Here is a 26144-nt window from a genome sequence, read left to right as displayed (position 1 = left end):
CAGTGGTTCCATTGAGCATGAATCTGATGTCCTCTTTCAGGATGACAAGATTCACTCTCCCACAACTGCTACTCCACCAGTGCTCTTGGTGTTGCTTTCTTGTCAGCTCAGACTGCTGCCACCCATACCAAGGTGGTGCAGTCCTAAGTTGGGCCTTCCAGACCCAAAGCCACTTAAGGTCGTTCTGCAAGTCCGTCTACAGTCTTCCCCACTGAAAGTTAACATCCTCCATCAGCCATGCTGCAGCCACTGGGGTGGCACTGTGCAGCAGCAGTAGGACAAGCAAAGGTACTGCAAGGCAGGAACTAAGGGAATGCACAGGAGTGATTAGTTAGCCTTTGTGTGGAATATTGGATGGTTTGTTTTATAAAGTTGGTTCGAAAATGTTTGTTTTGTGGTGGCTTTAATTTCAGTATTGTGGCCAAGAAGACACTATGATGGTCAGTGTCAGAGGGAAGGTAAAGTGTGCGACTATTGCAGAATGGGGATTGGGGTTCTGTTCACAGGTACCACAGTCAGATGAGGCGATCACAAACAGCCCAGCCAGAAAGGGAAAGTTGCCTCTCCTGCTGAGGTGCTCACCAAATCCCTGTGACAGGGACCATGTCCTCATGGTCCTTGTGGTGAGTTTATGCAGCATTCAGCAGGGCCATGACAATCATGACACACAGTCTGGTGAGTGTTGCTGGGTTCCTTCAGTGTGGTCCACACAGCAGAACCTTTGCCTCAGCAGCCCAATGGTCTGCTCAATAATGTTTCATGTGGCAGCATGGCTCTCGTGATATGCATGCTGGCTAGGTGTGGTTGATTGAACAACATAATCATGAGTCATCCTCTGCTTTGATGTGGTGGCTCAAATACTGAGGGAACAGCAGTCTGGCACACAATAAAGACATCATGATTCCTGCGAGGATACCAGACATTCATCTGCATGATGAGCTGAGCATGTCTGCACACCAAATGCACAATCAAGGAGTGGTTGCAGTACATCTCTGCATTTAGATGTCATGCCTGCAAAGCCACATGTGTGCTGTTGCTGGCACCCTGCACAATGAAAATACCTGTTATCCTGCCAAAGCCAATGTGCCCATACCTCTCCAGCATAAAGAGCGTCTGTCACCACCCTTATTGCAGCAGTGGATGGTGAGTGGGGAGACGTTAGATTGTGTGCCAGACTGGGAAGATGTTAGAAATGTCACCTACGCCAGTTTGGAAGGATCCCAAAAAAAGAATCTGCGGTTGCAAGCCTGCCTGCAATTGATTGCTGATTTTTGTAAACAGCCCCTTCATAAAACAGAAATTATACAAACACTGAGAAATGCTCTTGGAAGAATCGAGGAAGATAAATAAGGCCTCCTGTTGAGAGCACTTCTCTCACTTTCTAAGCGACCAGCCTGTTCTACTGTGCTACTTCTGTTCAATCTCCCTCTCCTTCTGCAGGACGAGGAGGATGGACACTACGGCACCCAAGACTGGGAGTAAGTGGTTTGACCAGACCTTTGAAGTCAGAACTAAGGCCTTCTCCACATGCATGATCACTCCCTGTCAACTTCGCCAATTTAATAAAAACTCACAGCACTTCTACAAACTCAGGCTGAGCCAGTAGAAATCAATCAGTAACTAGCCTAAAAGTAATTGACAATCCTTTAAATAATGCTGGGGTCTTTCCTGCTGCTGAACGAATGGTCATCTGTGCGTGTTTAGAAGGAGGCATTTTCTGGAGCGGTGAGGTTAAACATATCAGTGCTGACGTCAAATCTGTGTGACACACTGACATGACAATTTGTCTACTCTGCATATTTCCAGCACATGGTCCCAATGCCCACAGTTACACCGTAACAAAAATGAAGTCTGGTTTGGGTTATGCCAGAAATGTGCGCATGCAGCGTGAACAGCATTTTGGTACCAAAACCGCACCAAAATGATGTGTGGTGCCGAGGCAAATTTTGAGGCCACAAAGACCAAATTTTTCCCTTTTTCCCCTTTAAAGCTCACCAAGCAATGCAAAACTGCAATAATTAAAATCAAGGAGAGGGCATAAGAAAAGAATGCAATGAGACACTATTCGAGCTGACAAGCTCAAACTACCCTAAAATCACACCTGAGGAGCAAACCAGAACATAGCCATTTGCTTCAAGTATCCATAGGGGTGTTTACAATCTCCAGCCATAACTTAGGTGGTAACAGATGCCAGTCTTCAGTCAATCCGATTCACTCCACGTGATATTAAGAAACAGCTGAAGGCACTGGACACTGACAATATTCTGGCAATAGTACATGTGCTCCAGAGGTTGCTGCGCTCCTAACCAAGCTGTTCCAGTACAGCTACAACACTGGCATCTACCCGACAATGTGGAAAATTGCACAGGTATGCCCTGCACATAAAAAGCAGGAAAAAGCCAACCCAGCCAATTGCTGCCCCATCAGTCTATTCTTGATCATCAGTAAAGTGATGGAAGGGATCATCAATAGTGTTATCAAGCAGCACTTAGTCAGCAATAACCTACTCATTGACATTCAGTTTGGGTTTTGCCAGGGTTACTCAGCTCCTGACCTCATTACAGCCTTGATTCAAAGATGGACAAAACAGCTGAACTTCAGAGGTGAGATGAGAGAGTCTGCCCTTGACATCAAGGCCACATTTGACCAAGTGTAGCATCAATAAACCCTAGCAAAACTGGAGTAAATGGAAATCAGGGGGAAAACTCCCCACTGGTTGGAGTCATACCTAGAACAAAGGAAGATGGTTGTGGTTGTTGGAGGTCTGTCATCTCAGCTCCAGGACATCATTGTAGGGGATCCTCAGGGTAGTGGCCTAGGTCCAGCCATCTCCAGTTGCTTCATCAATGACCTTCCTTCCATCATAAGGTCAAAAGTGGGCATGTTCGCTGATGATTGCACAATGTTCATTCGGGACTCCTCAGATACTGAAGCCGTCCATGTCCAAATGCAGCAAGACCTGGATGATATCCAGGCTTGGGCTGACAAGTGGCAAGTACATTTGCGCCACACAAGTGCCAGGCAATAGCCATCTCCAACAAGAGAGAATCTAACCATCACCCCATGAATTCAATACTATTACCATACCGTTGATCAAAAATTAAATTGGACTGGCCATATAAATATTGTGGCTACAAGAACAGGTCAAAGGCTAGGAATCCTGTGGTGAATAACTCACCTCCTAACTCCCCAAAGCCTGTCCACCATCTACAAGGTACAAGTCAGGAGTGTAATGGAATACTCCCCACTTGCCTAGATGAGTTCAGCTCCAACAACACTCAAGAAGCATGACACCATCCAGGACAAAGCAGCCCACTTGATTGGCACCCCTTCCACAAACATTCAGTCCCTCTACCACCGACGAATAGTGGCAGCAGTGTGTAACATCTACAAGATGCACTGCGGAAACTCACCAAGGCTCCTTAGGCAGCACCTTTCAAACCCATGATTGCTACCAAACTAGAAGGACAAGTGCAGCAGATGCATGGGAACACCACCACCTGAAAGTTCCCCTCCAAGCTACTCAATTCTGACTTGGAAATATGTTGCGGTTCCTTCACGTCGCTGGGTCAAAATCCTGGGACTCCCTTCCTAACAGCACTGTGAGTGTACCTACACCACAGGGACTGCAGCGGTTCAAGAAGGCAGCTCATCACCACCTTCTCAAGAGCAATTAGGAATGGGCAATAAATGCTGGCTTAATCAGGGGTGCCCACATCCTGTAAATGAATTTTTAAAAACCCACAGAATAGTGCAAACGGCCCTCCAGGGTTTCAGCTTTAGTTACCAAGTAGAATCTGTAAAACCCAAACCTTCATATAGTCACTTCTAGTTATAACTATGGCTTAATGTTCACACCTACTCTTGCTCTTCACATATTATAATGCCATTTGTAAAGTACTTCAATTACTCTGCTATCCACATACTGAAGGTGCAGATTCACAGTCAATAAATAGTGACTATTTTCTGGAGATTGGAGGGCAATGGTAAACAGATATCTAGGAGCATTACAGAAATCTCAAGTTGATAATTGTATGTCAACAGGTTGGTGTGATGAATCTAGTGTGTGGGTGAACAGAGTTAACATGGTTTCTGCTTTTGTGTGCTGGTTTGCTTCTCATTTTCAGCTGACAGCACTGGCTAGCAGCAATGTGAAAAAGAAAGCCAGATGTATAAGCCTCTTCCTGTCAGTACACAGCCTCTCCATCTGCAAGTCCTTAGTTGAATCTCTTTGTGGTGACGCATAGAAACTGTGTCCCTCATGGCCCCAAGCTAAAGGTTCAGAGCAACTCAGAGGAGGTTTGAGCCCCAGGCATGCAATGTGAAGGCCTGTGGACATGCCCTGGCACTCATGAACCAAACTCCCAGGTCTGAGCAAATAGCCCCACTACTGTGGATACTTGGGGAGAGTTGAAGGCTAAAGGAGTATAAACCCTGACAAAAAATCTGGAGTGGAGCCCAAATGCGAGCTGATGTCTAAGTATGTCACCTTTCCGGCATTTCCTGCAACCAAGCAAGTGCCATATGTGGTGCTTTACACTCCTTTGGACCCAACCAGGAAGATCGAGAGGAGGACAATGATGTTTGGGCAGCCCAGGGTCCCAGAAATTTTGCCCAGACTTGCACCGTGGAGGGGACACTACAGTGTCACTGCAGGGCATTAACACAACGCAGGAGACAGCAGTTATGAGTGATAATCCCAGCTTGATTGGCATAGTGAACGGGGAGTAAAGGCTGCCTCTAACGTTGGGAGGGCTATCGTGTCCATCTGGCCAATCACTGTCCACCTCAAGTCGGGCATCCCCCGGCTTTTAAGGTGCTGACCCATCACGGTCCATCTGCTTCAATGGGTTCTTGGAGCATAGAATCTCTGCTTAACAAGTATGGAATCCATTGCACCAGACAAACAAATGAAACAAAAAAAAAGAAAGAAGGTGCGAACTCTGATTAGCAAGCTGGATCATCAGGACCATGTGCAGAGGACTAACAAACAGCTGGTCGATAACACACACAAGACAGCTGAGATTGACATGGAACTTGATAGGCCGAACATTGGCATAGCTTCCCTACAAGAGACCAGATTCATGGAGGGTGCATCTCTGAAAGAAAAACATTACACGTTCACCTGGCAGGGGAAGAGTTCAGAGGAAATGTGTGAGCAGTGTGTAGGCTTCGCTGTAAGGAACTTGCAACTCTCAATAATAGAAACCACACAAATGGTTCAGAATATGTTCTCTGCATCCACAAACAGTGCCAGTTAACCTTATCAGTATTTACACTCTAACACTGTGCTCCACTACAGAGGCGAAAGACCAGATCCGCGAACAGTTTGACACTGCTATCAGCAGGATCCCTAAGTCAGAACCTTTTTACCTACTGGGGAATTTCAACGCAAGACTGGGCGGGGACCATGAAGCCTCCTGCCTCGAACATCATTTTTTGAGGAGAGGCATGATGAAATCACATTTGAAAAGGAAGGGGACAGTACCAAGAAACGGGAACTGTTAATAATATCAGCTAACATGGAGGTTAAAAAGGAAAGTTGGGTGCTCAGACGCTTGATGGGAATAGGATTGAGGAAGCAGGAGAAGGAACTACCAATGTATATTTCTCAGTAGTTTGATTTGCAGATTCTAAGACACAATTATGAGTTCTAATGTTATTGAAACAATCAGCTGACCCAAAAATATTCCTACTGTTGAAGCATTTTTTAAATGATTGGAAATATTTTACATTTCTACTTTCTACTAGCATTCCTTTACTTAATTTTCTTAGCTTTTACCATTTGCTTTGGTTTCTTTTTAGCTTCTTTTACTATTTTTCAGTCTCCTTCATAAATTCATCCATATTATCTCCTATTTATGTTGCAAATATGGCTAATAAGTACAAAATCACTCATAAGATATATAAATTTTGAGGTTATGCATCTTTATGAGCTGACTCAAGGTAATGGAATCCAATTTACTTCAACTCATTTTTAAAAATATATTTTAAAACTTTGGCACCTGTTCTCCACTCTCAAAGGTTTGAAGGTATTCACGCGAGAATGCAAATTGACCATAAGGAAAGTCGCTGGCTGCCATAGTGATGTTAGCAGAGTTTGATGTGTCATTAATCACAGCACCACCACTGACCCCTGTCAGCTGAAGTTGATAATATTGCTTCTCTTCAGGAATATCATCGTCTACTGCCTGAACAGCAAAAGTAGTCTTAAAGTTAAAAGCTGAACATCTAAGAAGGTACAAATTTAACAGTACATGCAAAATGCAATACACTGGAGATGCTAAAAAATCTTTTGACAAATAAAACAGAAAACACAGAGGTTTTAAATCTCTAATGTTTTCTGAGTAACTATTTGTGTAACACAGCTGGGACCATCCGAAGTTTGTAATTTAAATCACATTTTTGGATGGTTCCCAGAGCAGGGCAATTGCCCAGAAAAAGTTGGCACTGCTGGGAAATTGTTGTGCAAACTCTGACCTTTGAAGTTCTGAGAGGGGTTCCCAGCGCATCTTTGGGGTACCCCCCAAATCCGACGCTGGGGAGCTCGGAAGTTACGGCTCCTTGTTCCAGCCATTTAACATCTTCAATGCTCCACTTAAGCATTTTACAGGGCATTCAACATTTTCACTCATATCTTTTTTCTCTACCCTTCCCTTACTACAAATCCTTCTTAAATATTTTTTTCTGCAATATCTACTAGTTCTGAAGCATTGACTCATTTGTTCCGTCTAAAGATACTGAATGACTTGTTTCCAGCATTTTACATATTTGCTACAAATTGAACAGTATCTGGAGCATGACATATTGTATTGACTGGGTCAAAATCCTGGAACTCCCTCCCTAACAGCACTGTGAGTGTGCCTAGACCACATGGACTGCAGTGATTCATGAAAGCAGCTCACCACTAATTTCTCAAGGACAATTAGGGATGGGCAATAAATGCTGGCCTAGCCAGTGATGCCAACACCCCATGCATGATTAATAAAAGAAAGATTTTACAAGCTGATAACTTAGGGTATTAGATTTTAAGTAGTGTTCAGCTATTTACCTGTAAAAAACACTAATAACCGGTGAGCTATGAACAATAATTACTGTACAGAGTAACAGTACAGTCCCACCACTTATGCAATAGTGAAACTTCTCAAAGCATCTTATGTTCTTGCAATAATGATCAGCAGTTGGAATCCTAACCATTCTCTCCATCTTCACCTTGCCTTAATAAAGGGCGGTTTAGGCAACTGTGGCAATGTTACTGTCACACTGACTAAGATCAGCTAATTCCCTACAGACCAATGTTGAAGCTTCCTGGTCTGACTTATTTCAAACTTTATTTAATTTCTCGTACCTGTAGCAAAATGGTGGCTGATGACTGCCTGTCACGCATTAAAAGTGCTCCGCCTGTTTCAACAAATTCATCCCGAAATGCCGGAGTTATGATCCAGTTAATTGTAACTTCGCCAAAGATTCCTGGACCACGCACTAATCTGTAATAAAATAAAGTATTAAATATTTTTCTACTGAATATTATACTTAGTGAATTTGCTACATTGTAAAAATTATATACAGAACATCTGGTCTCTTTTAACTAATAAATCAAAATATTCCAAGGTGGACATGGTGAATGGGCGCATATATAACATGCCACTTTTTCTTCAATTCCACACCTCTGCAACCCGCCCCCCCCACCCCATCACTTGATAAGTATGTACCAAACATATCCTATCGATTCCTTTCGCAGGACTAACTGGACCTTCATGAGCTGTACTATAAAACAGTGAAAAAGATACATTACTGGCATCTTAAGGGCATGCAATTTATGCTTAATGGTGCCTGGAACATTTTAAGTTATTAAAAGAAACATTCACTTATCTGTTCATCTTAATGGTTTCTGCAAAAAGTGATTTTATAAATGCCACATACATTATTAGAGCAGTCCCATTGTAGCTGTTGACTGGTTCTCCAATTAGAATATGCTTGGTTGATTCAGCTATGGCAATCATCCCAGATGCTGCATGATCACCCAAAATAATGATAGTGGCACTTCCTGTGGAAGAAACATTCTGTTTTGTCAGGTGAATAATACAGGAAATTTTCTTTTCCAAATGCAAAGCCACAAAAAGCCCTTATTTCTCTTTGTCTATATTTGTTTGTAATTCTTGTTGAAGCTGTTACACTGGCCAATGAATCTGACACACTTACCATATACAGGAGAAATTTCTGCATCATTAGTAGCAGATACAAGCTGAATCATATACTGCTCTTCTCCCTCCAGAACAGCATCTGGATAAATGCGTAACACAAGTGTTTTTTTGTTCTCAGTCTAACATAAGAAAAGTGCAACACATTAGTAACCTTTAGCTTTCTGTTCATATAACAGATGACACTTTTTGCATATTTAGTCTGACAATATGTGATACGTAAAAATGTGCAGCTGATTGTAAGTTATGAAGTTCACCTATACCCACCTAGTGAAATGCCAAGCAAAGACTAGGCTTTCCCCCAGGGGTCAAGGAAGGCTAATTAGACCAAATACCTTGTTGTCTACTTAACTACTCTTGTAGACAACAGATGGTTTATGGCACGCAGAGATCTAAAGAAAATTAAGAACAATGGGGTAAAAAAAAACACTGCCAATTTATAAATATAAACTGCAACCTTTTCCCCTTGATTCTTTTTTAAGCAGCCAAGAATCTGGCAAAATAAGGTGGGGTAAATTTCCACATAGGTTCTCCCAGTTAACCCAAGCAGAAACATAGGAACACGAAGTGAGATCTTTCAGCCCGTTGAGCCTGCTCCACCATTCAAACAGATAATAGCTGATCAGCTACCTCTATGCCATTTTTCCCCACAATCCCCATATCCCTTCATGTCATTAATATCCAGAAATCTATCAATTTCAGTCTTGAATATGCTCAATGAATAAGCTTCCACAACCTCTGGAGTAGAGAATTCCAAAGATTCACACCCTCTGAGTGAAGGAATTCTTCCTCACCTCAGTATTAAATGGCCTGCCCTTATTCAGAGACTCTATCCCCTAGTTCTAGACTCACAAGTCTGGGGAACATCCAACCTACATTCATCCTGTCATGCCCTGTAAGAATTTTGTAATTTCAATGCATCTCTCATTCTTCGAACCTCAGGCCCAGTTTCCTCAATCTCAAGGTAATTACAGGCTAGTGAGATTAATGTCTATGGTGGGGAATTTTTTGAATCTTTAATTAAAGATGGAATATTAAATATCTATTGAGCAAGATGTAAATCTGAATTGGTTAAAAGCCTAATGAAAGATATTATAATAAATTAAAGGAAATCACTACAGATCTCAGTGAAGGAGAACAGGGAACTGGGACTTGATTCAATGCAACCAGGGATCCTGAGAGAAAAGGGAGAAATGTATTGAGAGCCTAAAATATTGCAAGGCTATTATTAATGGTGGCTGTGCCTTCAATTGCCTAGGCCACAAGCTTTTGGAATTCCCTCCCTACACTTCTCGGTCTCCCTACCTCACTTTCCTCCTTTAAGGCACTCCTCAAACCTTAGTCATTGACCAAGCTTTTGGTTATCTGACCTAATATTTCTTTTTGTGGCTCAGTGTCATATTTTGTATTAGAATGAGCTTGTGAAGCACCTTCGACATTTAATTAAATTAAAGGTTATATAAGTGGTAGTTGTTGGTTCTATTAAGAGATGTTTGTTGATAGACTGGAGAGTGGCTAATATATGGTGTGCTATGGTATATGTGCTCTACCTGAAGGCAGGTCTTTAGCTCAGTCTCTGCTGATGCTTCATCCTGAGCCGTTTCCTTGGCAGATTTTGTGAGTGGTGGTTTGCCATTGCCTTCCATGCTCAGAAGCAGGGCAAGAAGGCAGGTCCCAAGTATACCTTTGCCAGAATAGGAATTAAACTCACACTGTTGGCATAATTCTGAACCAAAGCCAGCCATCTAGCCAACTGAGCTAACTCAGGAGGAAGTTTCCTCTTAGGGATCTTCTGGCCGATCGGATGGTAGGCAGCTCTGTAGTCCCAGCAGCGCCACTGGGAGCGCTGGCCACAGTTGGGACTGCAGGCAATCCCCAGTGCTGAGGAGACCAGATAAGTCCGGGTTCGTTGGTCTCGGCTAGGGGATTGAGGTGGGGTGGGGATCCAGGTTCAAAAGGCCAGAGTGAAGGTTAAAGGAGAGGATGATCTTAGGGGTGGGGAGGTGCCTCCAATAGGCCCAGGGGGCCTGCAAAGGAGGCTCCCCTCCCCTTGTCCATCTCCAACTCGAGCAGCTAAAACTGCCACGCTTCCCACATGTCGTGGGCCTACCTCGACTGTCGGCAGCGGGAGAGACCCATAAGTGGTTATTAATTGGCCACTTAAACGCTTCAATAGGCCTAAGGGCAGCCAAACCTTCCGATGCCTTTCCAGGGCTTATAGAATTTCAGACAGGTTGGGAGTAGGTGGAGAGGTGGTGGGAAGACCACCCACTGGATTTTCCATGCGCTCTCTCTTTCAAACCCACTGGCAGGGGAGCATAAAATCCAGCCTGTGGAAGCAGCCAACACAGATTTTAAAAAGGAGCTCATGCTTGGCAAACTTCATAGAATTCTTCATGAAGATGGCTGGTGTGATGGATTGGGGAAATACAGTGAATTTGATGTGTTATGGATGTTCAGGAAACTTTCAATAAGGTATCATACAGGAGATTATTGGAGAAAATTAAGAGGTATGGAATGAGGGGGAGGATAGAAAGTTGTATTAAGAACTAGCTGGAAGGGGGGTATCAGAATAACAGTTACAGAGAGTCCTCAGTGTGGGTGGAATAAAGTAATGGTATCTTGCAATAATTGATTCTGGGACTGTTCCGGTTCACTGTGCCAATCAATGATTTGAATATAAGGCGAGAGGGAGAGGTATCCAAATTTGCAGATTTTACTATCATAGTAAATAAATTAATAAATAAATAGAGGACCAAAGAAAACTGCAAGCTGCAAATGGAGCTTGATGTCAGTAAATGTGAACTGGTACCCTTTTTTTAAGAAAATGCACTTTGAGTGGGGGTAGCTGGGTGATGTGGAAGAGCAAATGGATTTGGGAGTTCAGATTCATGAGACATTAAAAGCAGCATCATTAGTGGACAAATCCATATGGTTTACGGCAAGAGATATAGAATATGAAAGTGAAGATGTAACGGTGAACTTAAGTAAAACTTGAGCAAGAACTTAGCTGGAATATTGAGTCAGTGGGATCCATGCTATAGGAAAGATGTTGAGGCAATAAAGAGGGTACAGCACAGGTTCATCAGGATGTTACCTGTTATGAAGGAATACAAATACACAGAAAGGATTGACAAATTGGAGCTACATGGAGGTGTTTAAATTTAGGAAAGAATGGGAAATTAAACAGAAAAAGAGGGGACAAACTTGGACCTCTTTATGCATGTTCCTTGAGTGCAAGCCAGGACCAAACAGTTCAAATTTCTGACTTTATGTCCCACACTCTAAGGCTGCCTGAAATATATTTGATACCATATTGGCTTAAATGATGTTCAGCCATTCCTGGCAACCACCTTAAATAAATGTCAGGCATCTTGCACACAGTAATGAAGGACTTCTGTTTAACAACCTCTCTCCAAAATTGGTCACGGGAATGCTTCGTTCAGTTTTTCCAGTTTCTTCTGTGGCCCAAACAGTGGTTCTTACAAAGGATTCATAGCACCAATGTGGGCTGATGATCCACGTTCAGCCCCCATTGCTCCCTTTCACCTCCCAACAATTTCTTAGGCTATTAATGTAAAAAGCATTGTAATTCTCTTCCATGCATATAGTTGAATTAAACAGGATGAATGTTTAATTTAAACTAAATTGTAAAGAATGCTGTGCCAACTGGGTCAGTGAAGTTTATCACAAGGGAATGATTCATTTTCTTTAGGCTTTGCCACAGTTTAATCAAGTTCTAATGCAGATTTTGCTAGTCTGTTTCTATTATTGTATATATGTTTTGTACCTGATTGAAGGACAATGTTCCAGAAAGGGGTGCAAGGTCATCGAATGCAGAGTCATCCACCTGCCATACTATCTGGACTGAACCATGACCATCATCACGACCGACTGTAAAGGACACCATACCAGCTGGATCATCAGTAGTCTGTGGCTCTCGAACAGTCACCTAAAAGGATACAACCGTGCTTCATTGTACAATACTCACAGCTATCTGTTCTGTGTTTCTGTTCTGTCTACATAACATCTCTATCAAAATTGAAGTGCGCAATTTGCAATTCTTTTATTCATATAAAATTAAAGCTATACATTTCATGACTAACATATGTAGTCCACAAAGGGTGCTGAAATAACTACCGGTGAAGTTGAGAGATTTGCAGTATCAGCAGACTTGATAGTTAATGTGTCCACACACAGCAAAGCAGCAATCATTGAAGCAAACTGAATGTTAAACTAAGGGGTATAAATTCAGAGGAATTAATCAAAGCTTCAGTCAGGCTACATCTTGGGTGCTATATTCAATCCTGGTATCAAACACAGGAAGCATTCAAGGCAAACCCTGGAAATGTTTTCAAGGACAGACACCAAACTGATGATTCATGTCAGAAGACTGAATTATGAAACAAGACCTGGACAGACTTGAGTTTTTCAGCCTTGAAAGGAGGCAACTGAAAGGACAAGATCATGAACCGGTACATCTTGGGGGGAAGGGGATGTGGGCAGGGGGGTCAGCGGAGATTGTGGGAGCATTAAAGAAAGTAACTGAGAAGAAATTGAACTGGTATGGTCACCTGTTGTGCAGAGAGAAAGGAACTGTGGTGGGGTGAGTGATGGAGGTAGGACTGTCAGGAAGAAGAAGAGGAAGGCCTAAGACCAGATAGAAAAATGCAGCAACGAGAGACTTAAACGCAGCAAGATTGGAAAAGGAATGGGTGACAGATGGGAGGAGATGGAGAAGGGAGGTCCAGCCAGCACTCTGGCGGGCTCAAGTAAAATGGGAGAAGCCAAAAGAAAAAGAAGAATATTTTGTTTCACGGTAAAGGGTGATCAAAATGTGGAATGAAATTTCAGACATAATATTAGAGCCAAAATTCCTGGAATGACTTAAGAAACAACAATGTGTTGTTTTATCTATCTTTGTGATGTTGATCATAAGGATTGTGGATAAAAAGGAAGGTAGAAGCAGCCAAAGAAAGAAGGATTATACTAATATCTTGAAAACTTTAAATAAAAATTAAATATTGCATCAGTTAAATTTTATATATTCTGGATGTATACAAAGGACAAAGTTTAGAAATGAAACATCCATGCTGCAAATATACAGTTATTATCAAACACTTGCATGAAAGATATAGTCAGATACAATCGAAAACCTTATTCCCTTTTAAAATATGCTCTAATGCCTGAAGAATATTCACAGCCATACTGCTATATTTTCCTTTCCCATATTTTCTGTACTATTAAACTACCAGCAATTGTCAGGAGTCTTCTTTTCCTGAGATCAGGCTTTTGAATTCCTAGAACTCCATTAGTTGGACCTGCTTGCCCACCAGAGATTTCCTACCAAAATAGCATATCGCCTTTGGCATTTGGGAGCAAAAATTATTGATTTGCTGCCAACAGGAAAATTTGGAGGCAGCTATTTATTATAATCTTCAGTCTGAAACAAATTTGAATTTTTAGATCATATAAATTACTAATGATCCTCATATAGCTTTGAGAAGGAAGTGACTGTTCTCTTGGCAAGATTTAAATCCATTCTCCAGTGGTGAAATGCAGTTTAAGTCACTGTTGTCTCCCAGATGGTGCCACTCGTCTACCCAGTACTATGGGGCACTCTTACTGAATGGGTGGAATTTCAAGCTACCATTATCCCCCCACCCGCTCTCGAGGCAGGTTCAGAGCGGGGGGGCCTTGTGATCAAGTGGGAAGGTGGGGGGTGCAGATCCCACCACCTTCATGACTCCCTCCAATTAAGTCCGGGGCATGAAGGCTCAAGAATGGTCTTCCTGCCCGAGGCCAACTGAAGCACTTAAGTGGCCAATTAAGGGCCTCCTCCTGCCGCCACTCCTATTTAACCACTGGCCAGTGGGAGCCATGTCACATGGATGTACCAGCCAAATTTTTTTTTATACTTTCACAGGATGTGGGTGTTGCTGGCTAGGCCAGTATTTACCACCCATCCCTAATTGCCCTTGAGAAGGCGGTGATGTGCTGCCTTCTTGAACCACTGCTGAAATGTGGTAAAAGTCGACCCAGAGTGCTGTTAGGGAGGTAGTTCCAGGATTTTGACCCAACAACAGTGAAGAAACAGCGATATATTTCCAAATCAAGATGGTGTGTGGCTTAGAGGGGAACTTGCAGGTTGTGCTATTTTCATGTATCTACTGTCCTTATTCTTCTAGGTAGTAGGCTTTGCAGGTTTCAAAGGCACTGTGAAAGGAGCCTTCGTGAGTTGCTGTAGTGCATCTTGCAGATGGTACACACTACTGCCACTGTGCGTCGATGGTGGAAGGAGTGAATGTTGAAGGTTCTGGATTGGGTGTTATTCAAGTGGATGCTTGTCCTGGATGCTGAAGAACATCTTGAGTACTGTTGGAGCTGCACTTATCCAGGCAAGTGGACGGTATTTCATCACACTCCTGAATTGTGCCTTGTAGATGGTGGACAGGCTTTGGGGAGTCAAGAAGTGAGTTACTCGTGGCAGAGTTCCCAGCCTCTGACCTGCTATTGGAGCCACAGTATATATATATATATATATGGCTGGCCCAGTTCCATTCCTGGTCAATATTACCCAGGATTCTGGGTACATGCCAGTATTGTAGCTGTACTGGGACAACTTGGACAGGGGGTGGCTAGATCTGGAAATTGCTGCAAATGCTTCAGCCTTCTCTTTTGCGCTGATGTGTTAGGCTCCCTCATTATTGAAGATGGGGGTACATGTGGAGCCTCCACCACCATTCACAACTGTATGTGGCAGGACTGCAGAGCTTTGGTCTGATCCATTGGTTGTGGGATCCCTTAGCTTTGTCTATTGCATGCTGCCTACACTGTTTGGCCTGCCATATGTTATAGCTTCACCAGGTTGACACCTCATTTTTAGGTATGCCTGATGATTCTCCTGACATGCCCTCCACATTCTTCACTGAACTAGGGTTGATCCTCCAGCTTGATGGTAATTACAGAGTGGGGGTCTGCCAGGCCACGAGGTTACAAATTGTGGTTGAATACAACGCTGCTGCTGCTGATGGCCCACAGAGCCTCATGGACGCCCAGTTTTGAGTTGCTAGGTCTGTTCAAAATCTATCCCATTTAGCATGCCGGTAGTGCCACACAACACGGTGGAGGGTATCCTCAATGCGAAGACGGGGTTTTGTCTCCACAACGACTGTGCGGTGGTCACTCCTACTGATACTGTTATGGACAGATGCACCTGCGACAGGTAGATTGGTGAGGGTGAGGTCAACTAGGTTTTTCCCTCTTGTTGGGACCCAGACTAGCAGCTATGTCCTTTATAACTTAGCTAGCTTGATCAGTAATGGTGCTACCAAGCCACTCTTGGTGGTGGACACTGAAATCCCCCACTCAGAGTACATTCTGTACCCTTGCCACCCTCAATGCTTCTTCCAAGCGATGTTCAACATGGAGGACTGCTAAAATAAAAGCAAAATACTGCAAATGCTGAAAATCTTAAATAAAAACAGAAAATGCTGTTAAAAACTCAGGAGGTCTGGCAGTATCTGTGGAGAGAGAAACAGAGTTAACATCTTGAGTCCGTATGGCTCTGAAGAAGAATCATACAGACTCGAAACATTTAACTCTGTTTCTGTCTCCACAGAGGCTGTCAGACCTGCTGAGTTTTTCCAGCATTTTCTGTTATTATGGACGAGTACTGATTCATTAGCTTAGAGAGGCGGTAGGTGGTAACCAGCAGGAGGTTTCCTTGCCTATGTTTGGCCCAATGCCATGAAACGTCACAGGGTCCGGAGTCAATATTGAAGACTCCTAGAGTTACTCCCTTCTGACTGTATACCACTGCGCTGCCACCCCTAGTGGGTCTGTCCTGTCAGTGGGACAGGTCGTACCCAGGGATGGTCGTGGTGGTGCCTGGGACATTGGCTGTGAGGTATGATTCCGGAGTATGACTATGCCAGGCTGTTGCTCGACTAGACTGTGGGACAGCTCTCCCAATTTTGGCAGAAGCCCCCAGATGTTAATAAGGAGGACTTTACAGGGTTGACAGGACTGGGCGTGCCGTCATCATTTCTCGTGCCTAGGTCAATCTTGGTGGTCCGTCCAATTTCCTTCCTTTTTTAGGCTTCGGAGCAGTTTTATACAACTGACTGGCTAGCTAGGCCATTTCAGAGAGCATTTAAGAGTGAACTACACTGCTGCAGGTATGGAGTCACATGTAGGCCAGACCAGGTAAGGACTGCAGATTTCTCTCCCTTAACGACATTCGTGCATTCGTCCCCACAGCTGACCTTTTGATGGACGTAAGGTCATTGATGAAGCAGCTAAAGTTGGCTGGGCCTAGGGCATTACCCTGAGGAACTCCTGCAGCGACATCCTAGGACTGAGATAATTTACCTTCAAAAACCACAACCATCTTCCTTTGTGCTAGGTATAATTTCAACCCTCTTATTCCCATTGACTTCAGTTTGGCTGGTGGGTCTGCCTTGGGCCTGGTCAGAAGGGAGGGGTCCCTCCTTGCCCATCAGAGGCACCGACTACTGGGAACAGAGGGATCCAAAATAAGACACCCCCCATCCCCTGACGTGCAAATCGACACCCCACCCCCTTGTCGGGTCCAGGCAATTAAGCCCTGGCAAGCCCGCCCCACTCATCTTATTCCTGGGGCCCCATTGCCAATCTCCTACTTAGGCTGCACTGCAGTACTAGCAGCGGCAACCACTCCCAGTGGTGCTGCTGGCACTGGAGAACTGCTGGCCTCTGTTTGGCCAGCAGCTCTCGGGCTGGATATCCACCCCACACCAAGATTTCTGGGGCAATTTCCCCTCAAAGAAGCTGGGAAGCCCGACAGTAGGAAGCTAAGTGCCCAAATGGAACTTAATCTCCAAAAAGTGGCTGCGATGGTGTTGCCTCCAGTTTGAGCCAATGGACAGGCCCCCAGCTGCAACCATCAACCTCTGCCCTATAGGTGCTCATGCCTGTCCTGCCAACATAGTTCACTGATAAACCATGATTCAAACATGACAAGCTGGTACAGGTCAGTAATTCTTCACGACTGAGGGCCAACATTGTCTCTGCATGACACCTTATCCGCTAATCTAAGGGATAATTGAAGCAAGAAAGCTGAAATGGCAACTATACCAGCGATCTTCCATGTCAGGAGTAAAGCATCCATACTGGTCTGGTCCACCGAGCTATACTGAAATTGAAGTATTCTAACATACTGCACCAAGCAGTATCACCTCACCTCACAAGGCTACACTACAATTTAATAACTAAAGAATCAATTTATTCTTATTGACAATTTTGTATCACAGAGAAGGACAACATGCTCATATACTTAAAGGTAATTTTGGTAACATTATAGCCATTCAGGGAAATCTTTTGAAACCTCCATCAATTCTATTTGCTTATAATTATGTCCACTCCAATCAAAATCCTGCACAACGCTTGAGAGTGTGGGGGGTAAAATTTGTGTTGCACAGTAGTACAAAACAGGCGATAATGCATCTTTAGACTGTTTTAAACTCCACCTGGTTTATTTTCCACTTGAAAGTAAAAGAAAATAGGGCAGAGTATAAAAAGGGCTAACAATGCTGTATAATCCCTTCTGCATATCACTCAAGATAAATTTCACTCTCCCTCACCCGCATGCCAGCACCCCCCCACCCATCCACCCCCCGGCCAGTATCTGTATAATTGTGATATTGAAATTTAGGTTTCTGAGTGCAAGTACATAACTTTTGTTGTTAACTTTGGAGATATCGATCCTCAGCCAGAGTCTTAACAAGTGGATCTATTGAATTTGAGCAATAAGAAGGATTCAGAAAAATGGAGAAGGTTACTCACAGATCGTTCCTCAAATCCAAACACTCCAACAGGTGAGTCATTGTTTGGAATGCTGACAGTAACTACAATATCATCTCCCATTTTGGCACCTCCTATCACTCGAGTCAGGATAACACTGAATGTCTCCAGAAATTCTGTCAGGTTATCATTCACTATAACGATCTCCAGAACAGCAAAAGACTACAAAAATGAAAGGATGAAATTATATTGCATACTGAGAGTTTATATTTCATGAATCTGCAATAAAGAGTGCTTAAGACTGGAGAATCATTTTTGTTAAGTGCTCCATCCACTTCACGAAGGTTAAATTCAAGGTTGTTGATGCTTCAGCTATTTAAAAATCACATTTTTAAAGAAGTGCACCATTTATGCAGTAGTCCTGAAATTTTAAACCAAACAGCGTAATGGTACGATCACAACAGATAAAAACATTTCAAGCTGTGAATTATTTTGTGATCGGTTTCCTTTTTAATTCTAAGAGTGAAAGCATTAAAACAAATGACTAATTTATTAGATGCCTGGGACAATGTGACCCGTACAGGCCGGATGTTTGCACCTCAACAGAGCCTGGATCAATGTCCTTGCAGGGCGGTTTGCTAGTGTGTTACGGAGAGCTGAACTAGCTTGGCAGAGGGGAATGAGAACCATGAGGTAGAGAGGAAAAACAAGGCATACAAAGAATTGGGAGAGACAGATAGCACTAGGAGAAGAAATAGTGAATTATTCGGTGGGGTCAAACTCAGAGGGAATACAATAAGGTCTAAATTAGGTTTATTGCACGCGCATGTGAACATATGGAGCAGCAGGTGCAGATAATATCAATGGGAGTTTAATATGCTGATATCAGAGACCTGGCTCAAAAAAGGGCAGGATTGGGTACTAACTATTCCTGGATATAAGGTGTTCATGAAAGATGGGGAAAAGAAGAGGAGGTGTGGCAGTATTGATTAGGTAGTATATTGTAGTGCTGGACAGAGAGGATGCCCTAAAGAGGTCAAGATCAGAATCTATTTGACTAGAGCTAAGAAATAAAAGACAAGCCATTACACTATTGGGTGTACCAACTATTAGGCTACCAACTTTAATTATCCTAATATAGACTGGGTTAGCAATTGATGGGGAAGAGTTTCTAACGTGTGGTCAGGAAAATTTTCTAGATCAGTATGCTTCTGGTCCAACAAGGAAATGTAAAAAGAAATAATTGAAGCAAAGTGAGAGTTTGGAATCTAACAAATTAGAACTTAGAAGTCTTCCATAGGCAGATAAATAATAAAAGGGCAATAAAAGGAGTGCAGTTGATTAGGGACCAAAAAGGGGTCTTATGCATGGAGACAAAGGGCATGGCTGAGGTATTAAATGAACATTTCGCATCTGGCTTTACCAAGGGAGAAAATGCCGCCAAAGTTGTAGTGAAAGGGGAAGTAGTTGAGGCACTGAATGGACTTAAAATTGCTAAAGAGGAGGCAGTATTAGAAAGGTTAGTTGTGCTTAAAGTTGGTAAGTCACCAGGATTGGATCAGACACATCTGAGAATACTGAGAGAAGTAAGAGTGAAAATTTTGGAGGCACTGGCCATAATATTCCAGACCAGCTTAGATACAGAAGTGGTGCCAGAAGACAGGAGAATTGCAAATACTCTTGTTTAAAAATGGATGCAAGGAACAGCAGACCAATCAGTCTAACCTTGGTGGTGGGAAAGCTTTTAGAAACAGGACAAAACTGTTAAAGGCATTTTTAAAAAAAATTATTTCTCAAGATGTGGGTATTGCTGGCTAGGCCAGCATTTTTATTGCCCATCCCTAATTGCCCTTGAGAAGGAAATGGTGAGCCTCTTGAACTGCTGTAGTCCATGTGGTGTAGGTACACCCACAGTGCTGTTAGGGAGTTCCAGGATTTTGACCCAGCGACAGTGAAGGAATGGTGATATAGTTCCAAGTCAGGATGGTGTGTGGCTTGGAGGGGACCTTGCAGGTGGTGGTGTTCGCATGCATCTGCTGCCCTTCTTCTTAGTGGTAGAGGTCACTGATTTGGAAGGTTCTGTCAAAGGAACCTTGGTGAGTTTCTGCAGTGCATCTAGTGGATGGTACACACTGCTGCCACTGTGCGTCGATGGTGAAGAGAGTGCCAATCAAGCAGGCTGCTTTGTCCTGGATGGTGTAGGGCTTTTTCAGTGTTGTTGGAGCTGCACTCATCCAGGCAAGTGGAAAGCATTCCATCACACTCCCAACTTGTGCCTTATAGATGGTGGACAGGCTTTGGGGAGTCAAGAGGTGAGTTACTCTCTGCAGAATTCCCAGCCTTTGACCTGCTCTTGTAGCCACAGTATTTCTATGGCTGCTTTGGATCAGTTTCTGGTAAATGGTAACCTCCAGGATGTTGACAATGGGGGATTCAGCGATTGTAATGGCATTGAATGTCAAGGGGAGATGGTTGGATTCTCTCTTGTTGGAAATGGTCATTGCCTGGCACTTGTGTGGCATGAATATTACTTTCCACTTATCAGACTTGTCAGCAAACTTGAAGTCTGTGGAATAAAGGAGACAATGGCAGCATGGATAGGAAACTGGCTGAATGACAGGAAGCAGAGAGTAATGGAGAAGGATTGGTTTTCTAACAGGAGGAAGGTATACACTGGGTATTCCCCAAGGATTGGCATTGGGCGTACAGGACACAATTTCAAAATTGGCAGATGTCCCAGTATTCAAGTTGTCAAGAATGAAGAGAAACAAATATAAGGTCAATTATAAGAGATTTAGTAGACAGCAGGATTTTTATTTACACAGAGTGTTGAGAAGCTGTAGAATGAAGCCTGTAGAATAGTAAATGGAGCAGACACCAGCGACAAAACTTCAATTTCAGTGAAGACACAAAATGGTTGGTAATGGATCGGCTATATGCCACAACTAATTTATATCCAGTCAGGTGTATAACAGGCAGCTGATTCACTACTGCACATTTTCAGTCTTGATCAAATCTTGAAGTTGAATCTTAGCATCATGTCAATGCTTAAGAATAGGTTAGATAGGTGGTTGAAGGAAAATGGGATAAAGGGTTATTAGAACATGGCATGGACATATGATTAGGACCATTGCTTGTGTGAAGGATAAACATGAACATGGGCTGGTTGGGCCAAATTGTATGTTTCTGTGATGTCATTTCTCTGTAAACCATGTAAAACAAAAACTTACATTTCCATTAGCAAATGTAAGGCTTCCATAGGCTGGTGTGAAATCTGAAAAATTGGCACTTCCAGGGTGTGCTTCCCAAGCCACACTTACTTCCCCAAATTTACCAGCGTTGCGGATCACCAGCAATTGTAGGAGGTTTCTTGGAGGGGCCACCTCATAAGCAACAACTGAACCAGTTTCATCCTGATAATTTGACAGAAATCAACATTTATTATATAACATTAGTTTTTATTACCATAGATTAAAACATTATGGGTGGAATTTTCCACGCCCACTGTCAGTGGGTGTGTTAGGTGGCGGGCGCAGACAACATGGTGCGATCTGGTTCACGACGCTGGGAAGGAAGGTCGTAATCTTCCGCTCAGCCCGCCGATGGCAGGCCACATTTCCTGCCAACGGTTGTCGGGGAGCTCATTGTAATACATCAGCATATCATTGAAAGACCATCCTGCCAGGCTTTTGGACACCCGCCGGATCATTCATCCATGTTGGCGGGAAAATACGTCGATGTGTTTCACAACAGCACACAGGCGACATGCACTTTGGGGGAACTGAGCTGAGTGAACAGCATCGTTTTCCACAGCTCGCCAGGGTCACCTGTTGCTTTGCAGGCTTCAGGGGCACTAGGGGGCCTGGGTGAAGTGCTGCCCTGCCTTGGAGGCAACTGTTTTTTGGTGTTGGGGGGGGGGTGGGGTGTCCGGGGACAACTGCTCCACAGCCCCGGAAGCGACTGTTGCTGTTTTCGGGGGGCGGGGAGGCAACTGCTGTCCTGGCATTGGATCCTATGCCCAAGAAATCGAGGTGGGGTAAGCGAGGGGAGTGGCCACACAGCAGGGACATCTGTATAAACTGACCATTCCTCTGTGACTGAGACAGTTCAGGCGCAGCCACAGTTAGATGATTGGGGTCAGGCTCCTAAGCTGCTCGCCCATGCAAGCAACACAGAGGCACCAAAGTGCCACCAAGCACTCCAGAACTTACTCCCCCCCTGCCCCCCTCAAACCCCAGCACAGACTATGAGTCCACAACCACTTTACTAGACCGCAGAGCAGTTGGACTGGACACGTACAATCTCCTCGACAACACTGGCCATGTCACAGTCACTGCTGGAGGCGCTCACAGCCCCTTGCAATCTCAGCATCCCGGTTAGGAGCAGTCTCCCACATGTAGAAGGCTGACAGGGCAGCCATGCAGCGCACTCATCTCTGACCGATCGAGAGGTGGCCAACACTCTCTGGGAAGTGTTAAGAGGCCATCACACAGGGCCAGGATGGGTGCTAAGCTCACCCATGCTAGCCACGTCTCTCTCTCTCTTTCATACTGCAGGAGGACCACATCAGGAGCATGGAGCCTGTGACCTAGCTGTCTGCCTGATGGCCTACAGAGACCGTAGAAGACGGAGGAGAGAGCGACTGAGGCTCCTGGCGGCGCAAAGGCAGGAGCAGCAACCTCATGAAGAAGGGGCAGCAGGGACTCCCACACACACTGCCCATGAGCGACAGCGAGCCGTGGCTGGTCAGCGCCTAACAATGCGCAGGGTCTTTAGGCACCGCCTGTCATTCCTGCAGATGACTGAGAACCAGTGTCGCCGATGACTGCGTATGTCTAGGAACCTGGTGGCTCACACCTGCCACTTACTGCAGGACTTGGTGCCAAGGGGAAATGGAGGGCATCCACTGCCAGTGTGAAAGTGACTGCAGCACTCAATTTATTTGCCAGTGGTTCCTTTCAGGGCTCCACAGGTGACCTCTGAGGGATATCACAAGCCTCCACCCACAAACGCATCCAAGAGGTCACAGATGCCATCTTCTCCATGGCACACAATTTTGTGCATTTCGTCCAGGACCGGGATAGCCAGAATGCAAGGCTATTGGATTTGCTCAGATCTCAGGATTCCCACAGGTGCAGGATGTAATCGACTGCACCCATGTGTTGCTCAGGTGTCCGTCGCTGCACACGGTGGACTACACCGACCACAAGGGATTTCACTCACTGAATGTGCAGCTGGTGTGCGACCACAAGAAACACATCCTGCAGGTGTACACACGGTTTCCAGGGAGTGTGCACGATTCTGACATCCTTAGTCGGTCACAGATCCCTGGAATCTTCTAGGGTCCACAGGAGCTGCAGGGATGGCTTCTCAGGGACAAGGGTTACCCACAGAGGCTGTGGCTGATGACACCCGTGCGGCGGCCCCAGGCTGCAGCAGAGCGGCAGTATAATGAGGCTCATGCTGCAGCTCGCAACTTAGTGGTGCAGACCATCAGGATGCTGAAGATGAGATTCCAGTGCCTGAACCGGTCTGGTGGAGCCCTGCAATACAGTCCACAGAAGGTGTCATGCATTAACGTCATCTGCTGCGCCCTTTACAACCTGGCACTCCAACGGGGAGATGAGTTGGCTGAGGAGGAGATGCACGTCTCCTCTGATGGAGGGCACCGACGGGGATCAGGGTGAGGAGGTTCTTGGAGGCGATGATGACGGGGATGAGGTCCTTGCACTGGCTAGACGAGCCAGGCGCTCGGGAAGCCCTCAAAGCTGTTAGATTTGTGGAGGGTGATGACCACATGCAGTGAGGTGACCCCAAAGATCCTCACAGCACATTTGTGAACGTTTGACTCCAGTCTGGCTTATGGCAGCGCAAATACCCTCTGTGATAATGCTCCTGTAATGAAGACACAGTGGAGGTCCTAATAGTCGCTCGATAGCAGGAGGATGATGATGACATGCAGTGAGGACATTCCGTAGATCTTTACATAGCCTCTGAGAATGTCTGACTCCTGTCTGGCTGAGAGCAGATCACATGCACTCTGTGATCAGGGTCATGTCATAGAGACGCAGCCATGAAAACTTTAGAAGCATCTGATGCTTTGTCTGCCTTCACCACCTGAGCCCTTCAGGAAAACAGTGTCACTGGTCACAGATGCTTAAGAGATGGGGGCCAGCCCCTCCTTAAAGGTGCTGAGAGCACATTGAATGAGAAAATTCTGTGGCGCCAGCCCACTACATTCTGGCAGCAATGACAAGCACCGCCAATGTGCAGGAATCAGTAATGTTTCCAGGGAGTGTGCGGCCAGTCCATCATTTTGGTCTGAAGGCTGCACAGAGCACAGGGAAGAGGCCCTGGACTGAGACACCTGGCCTTATCATGTGCAGAAAGGTTTCACATCTGAGTGACAAAAACACTGCTCATCAGAACAAGGATCCATAGGCAGGGAAGCATTTTTGAAAGTTTATTGACAATAGTGAACAGTATGTACAAATGTTTAACACCCATGCAGCTGTGCAACTAATTCTCGTTAACTTTCCTAACCCTACTTCTCTACATCTTGGTGTTCCCTGGACATCCACAGTGGAGGTGGAGGCAGTCTGCCCAGACTTGGAGGGCCCCAGTCTGCTTTTGGGGTCCTGCTGTGTGGCTGTGGCACCCTCCTTGGCCTGTGAAGCTGGAGCTGTGGTCACAGGAAGTGGGGATTCAGATGGGCCAGTCACTCCCAGAGTCACCTGGGCAGATGGGCCCGGAGTGTGCATGATCCTCCTCCCTATGGGTGCCCGTGGGTCCCTGGCTGACTCCTTGAAGGGCAGGGAGTGAGGTCGAGCTGCCCCATACCCCACCCGCATACACACTGTTGGAGGCCAACTATGGCATCAGCGATGAAGCTGAGCCCACGCAGCAATGCAGGAGCGATGTTCTAGACCAAGGTCTCCATGGCAGCTGCCATTCTACCAGTGTTGACCTCTGTGCATTGGCATGCCGGCGCTATCACCTCAGTCTGAAGGCGGACGGACTCCTCCATCGTGCCTTACAATCTGAGGAGTGCAGAGGACATCCCTTCCTAATGTTCCCGAGCTTGCCTTTGCAGCTCCAGCAACTGTGACATGACTGACTCCAGAGGCTTGTCATCTGACTCGGGCTCAGCAAATTTCTGGCCTCCAGCAATCCTCCGAATGCCGGGCACCTGGGAAGTCCCTGCCACCGCCTGCTGTGTATCAGGCAGTGCGATGTGCTCACCAGATTGTGATCCAGCGAGGTGTGTGTCTCTGCGCTGGGTGAGGGCGTGGGTGAGCGCTGTGACAGAACTTTGTGGAGTGTGCCTTCAGATTCCCCTTCGGAGGTTTCTTCGGGGGTTGATTGGAGGCCCTGGGTCATGGACTCTGTTGGCTGTTTGGCAGATGTGTCTGCGAAAGCAAGGGGAGATAATTAGTGCATGGCAGTGGCCTGTGAAAGAAGACACATCACTCACAGCATGGTTGTCTGATGGATGTTGGACTGGTGGATCCTCATTTGGTAGAGCAGTGCCGACCTCACTGTCAGATTCAGTGGTACAAATTCTCACGGGCCAGCTGGATGGCTCTGTTTTTAAAGTCTGTGGGAGCCTTGATTTCATGCATTCCGCCATCGGTCTGTGACCACTTTCTCTTGCCAGCTTGTCCTGCGTGGATAGAAATGGAGAAAGTGTAAGTGTAAGCAGGACGCCTGCCGGGCCAGATGATAAGTATGCCTGGCCTATGCGGGTGGTGAGTGGTCCCATGGACGGGCTGAGGACAATGAAGGTGTGTGTGAAAGAGTGAATGGTGATGTCCCTTGAACTGGCAGTAAGTGAGGGTCCTGTGGTTGTGTGATGGGTTTATGAGTGTGTGAGTTGAGAGTGATGAGAAGAGTGACTTTCCCTGCTGGAACCGAGGAGATCATTCATCCACTTGCGGCACTGGGTGGCTGTCCTCTTCTGAAGGGTGCTGGCGCTGACCACTGCCTCCCAACCTGGATTGGTCATGTTGCTGCCCATCCTGAGGCCAGAGTGAGGGTACAGGATATCCCGGAGGGCCTCCACAGCATCCAGCAGTCGCTCAAGGGATCCGCGTTAAACCGGGTGGCTGCAGTCTTTTTTCCTTTACTGGCCATGTCTCCTGGGCAGTGGTGGTGCGCTGG

General features: G+C 45.3%; 1 protein-coding gene across 1 annotated transcript in view; it reads right to left on the bottom strand.

Annotated features, from left to right (window-relative positions):
- adgrv1 (adhesion G protein-coupled receptor V1) overlaps window positions 1-26144 on the bottom strand; it is a 735500-nt gene that overhangs the window by 386914 nt on the left and 322442 nt on the right. Inside the window, exons 54-60 of the mRNA XM_078557559.1 lie at window positions 21215-21397; window positions 18027-18206; window positions 11992-12153; window positions 8203-8323; window positions 7924-8047; window positions 7349-7487; window positions 6006-6191 (exon numbers count right to left, since the gene is read on the bottom strand). Coding sequence (XP_078413685.1) covers window positions 6006-6191; window positions 7349-7487; window positions 7924-8047; window positions 8203-8323; window positions 11992-12153; window positions 18027-18206; window positions 21215-21397 — 1095 coding nt within the window. The remainder of the gene's footprint in view (window positions 1-6005; window positions 6192-7348; window positions 7488-7923; window positions 8048-8202; window positions 8324-11991; window positions 12154-18026; window positions 18207-21214; window positions 21398-26144) is intronic.

This window comes from Cetorhinus maximus, chromosome 2 (genome assembly GCF_964194155.1).
Source record: "Cetorhinus maximus chromosome 2, sCetMax3.hap1.1, whole genome shotgun sequence".
NCBI classification, from domain to species: Eukaryota; Metazoa; Chordata; class Chondrichthyes; order Lamniformes; family Cetorhinidae; genus Cetorhinus; species Cetorhinus maximus.
This window is presented reverse-complemented; position numbering and strand designations above follow the sequence as displayed.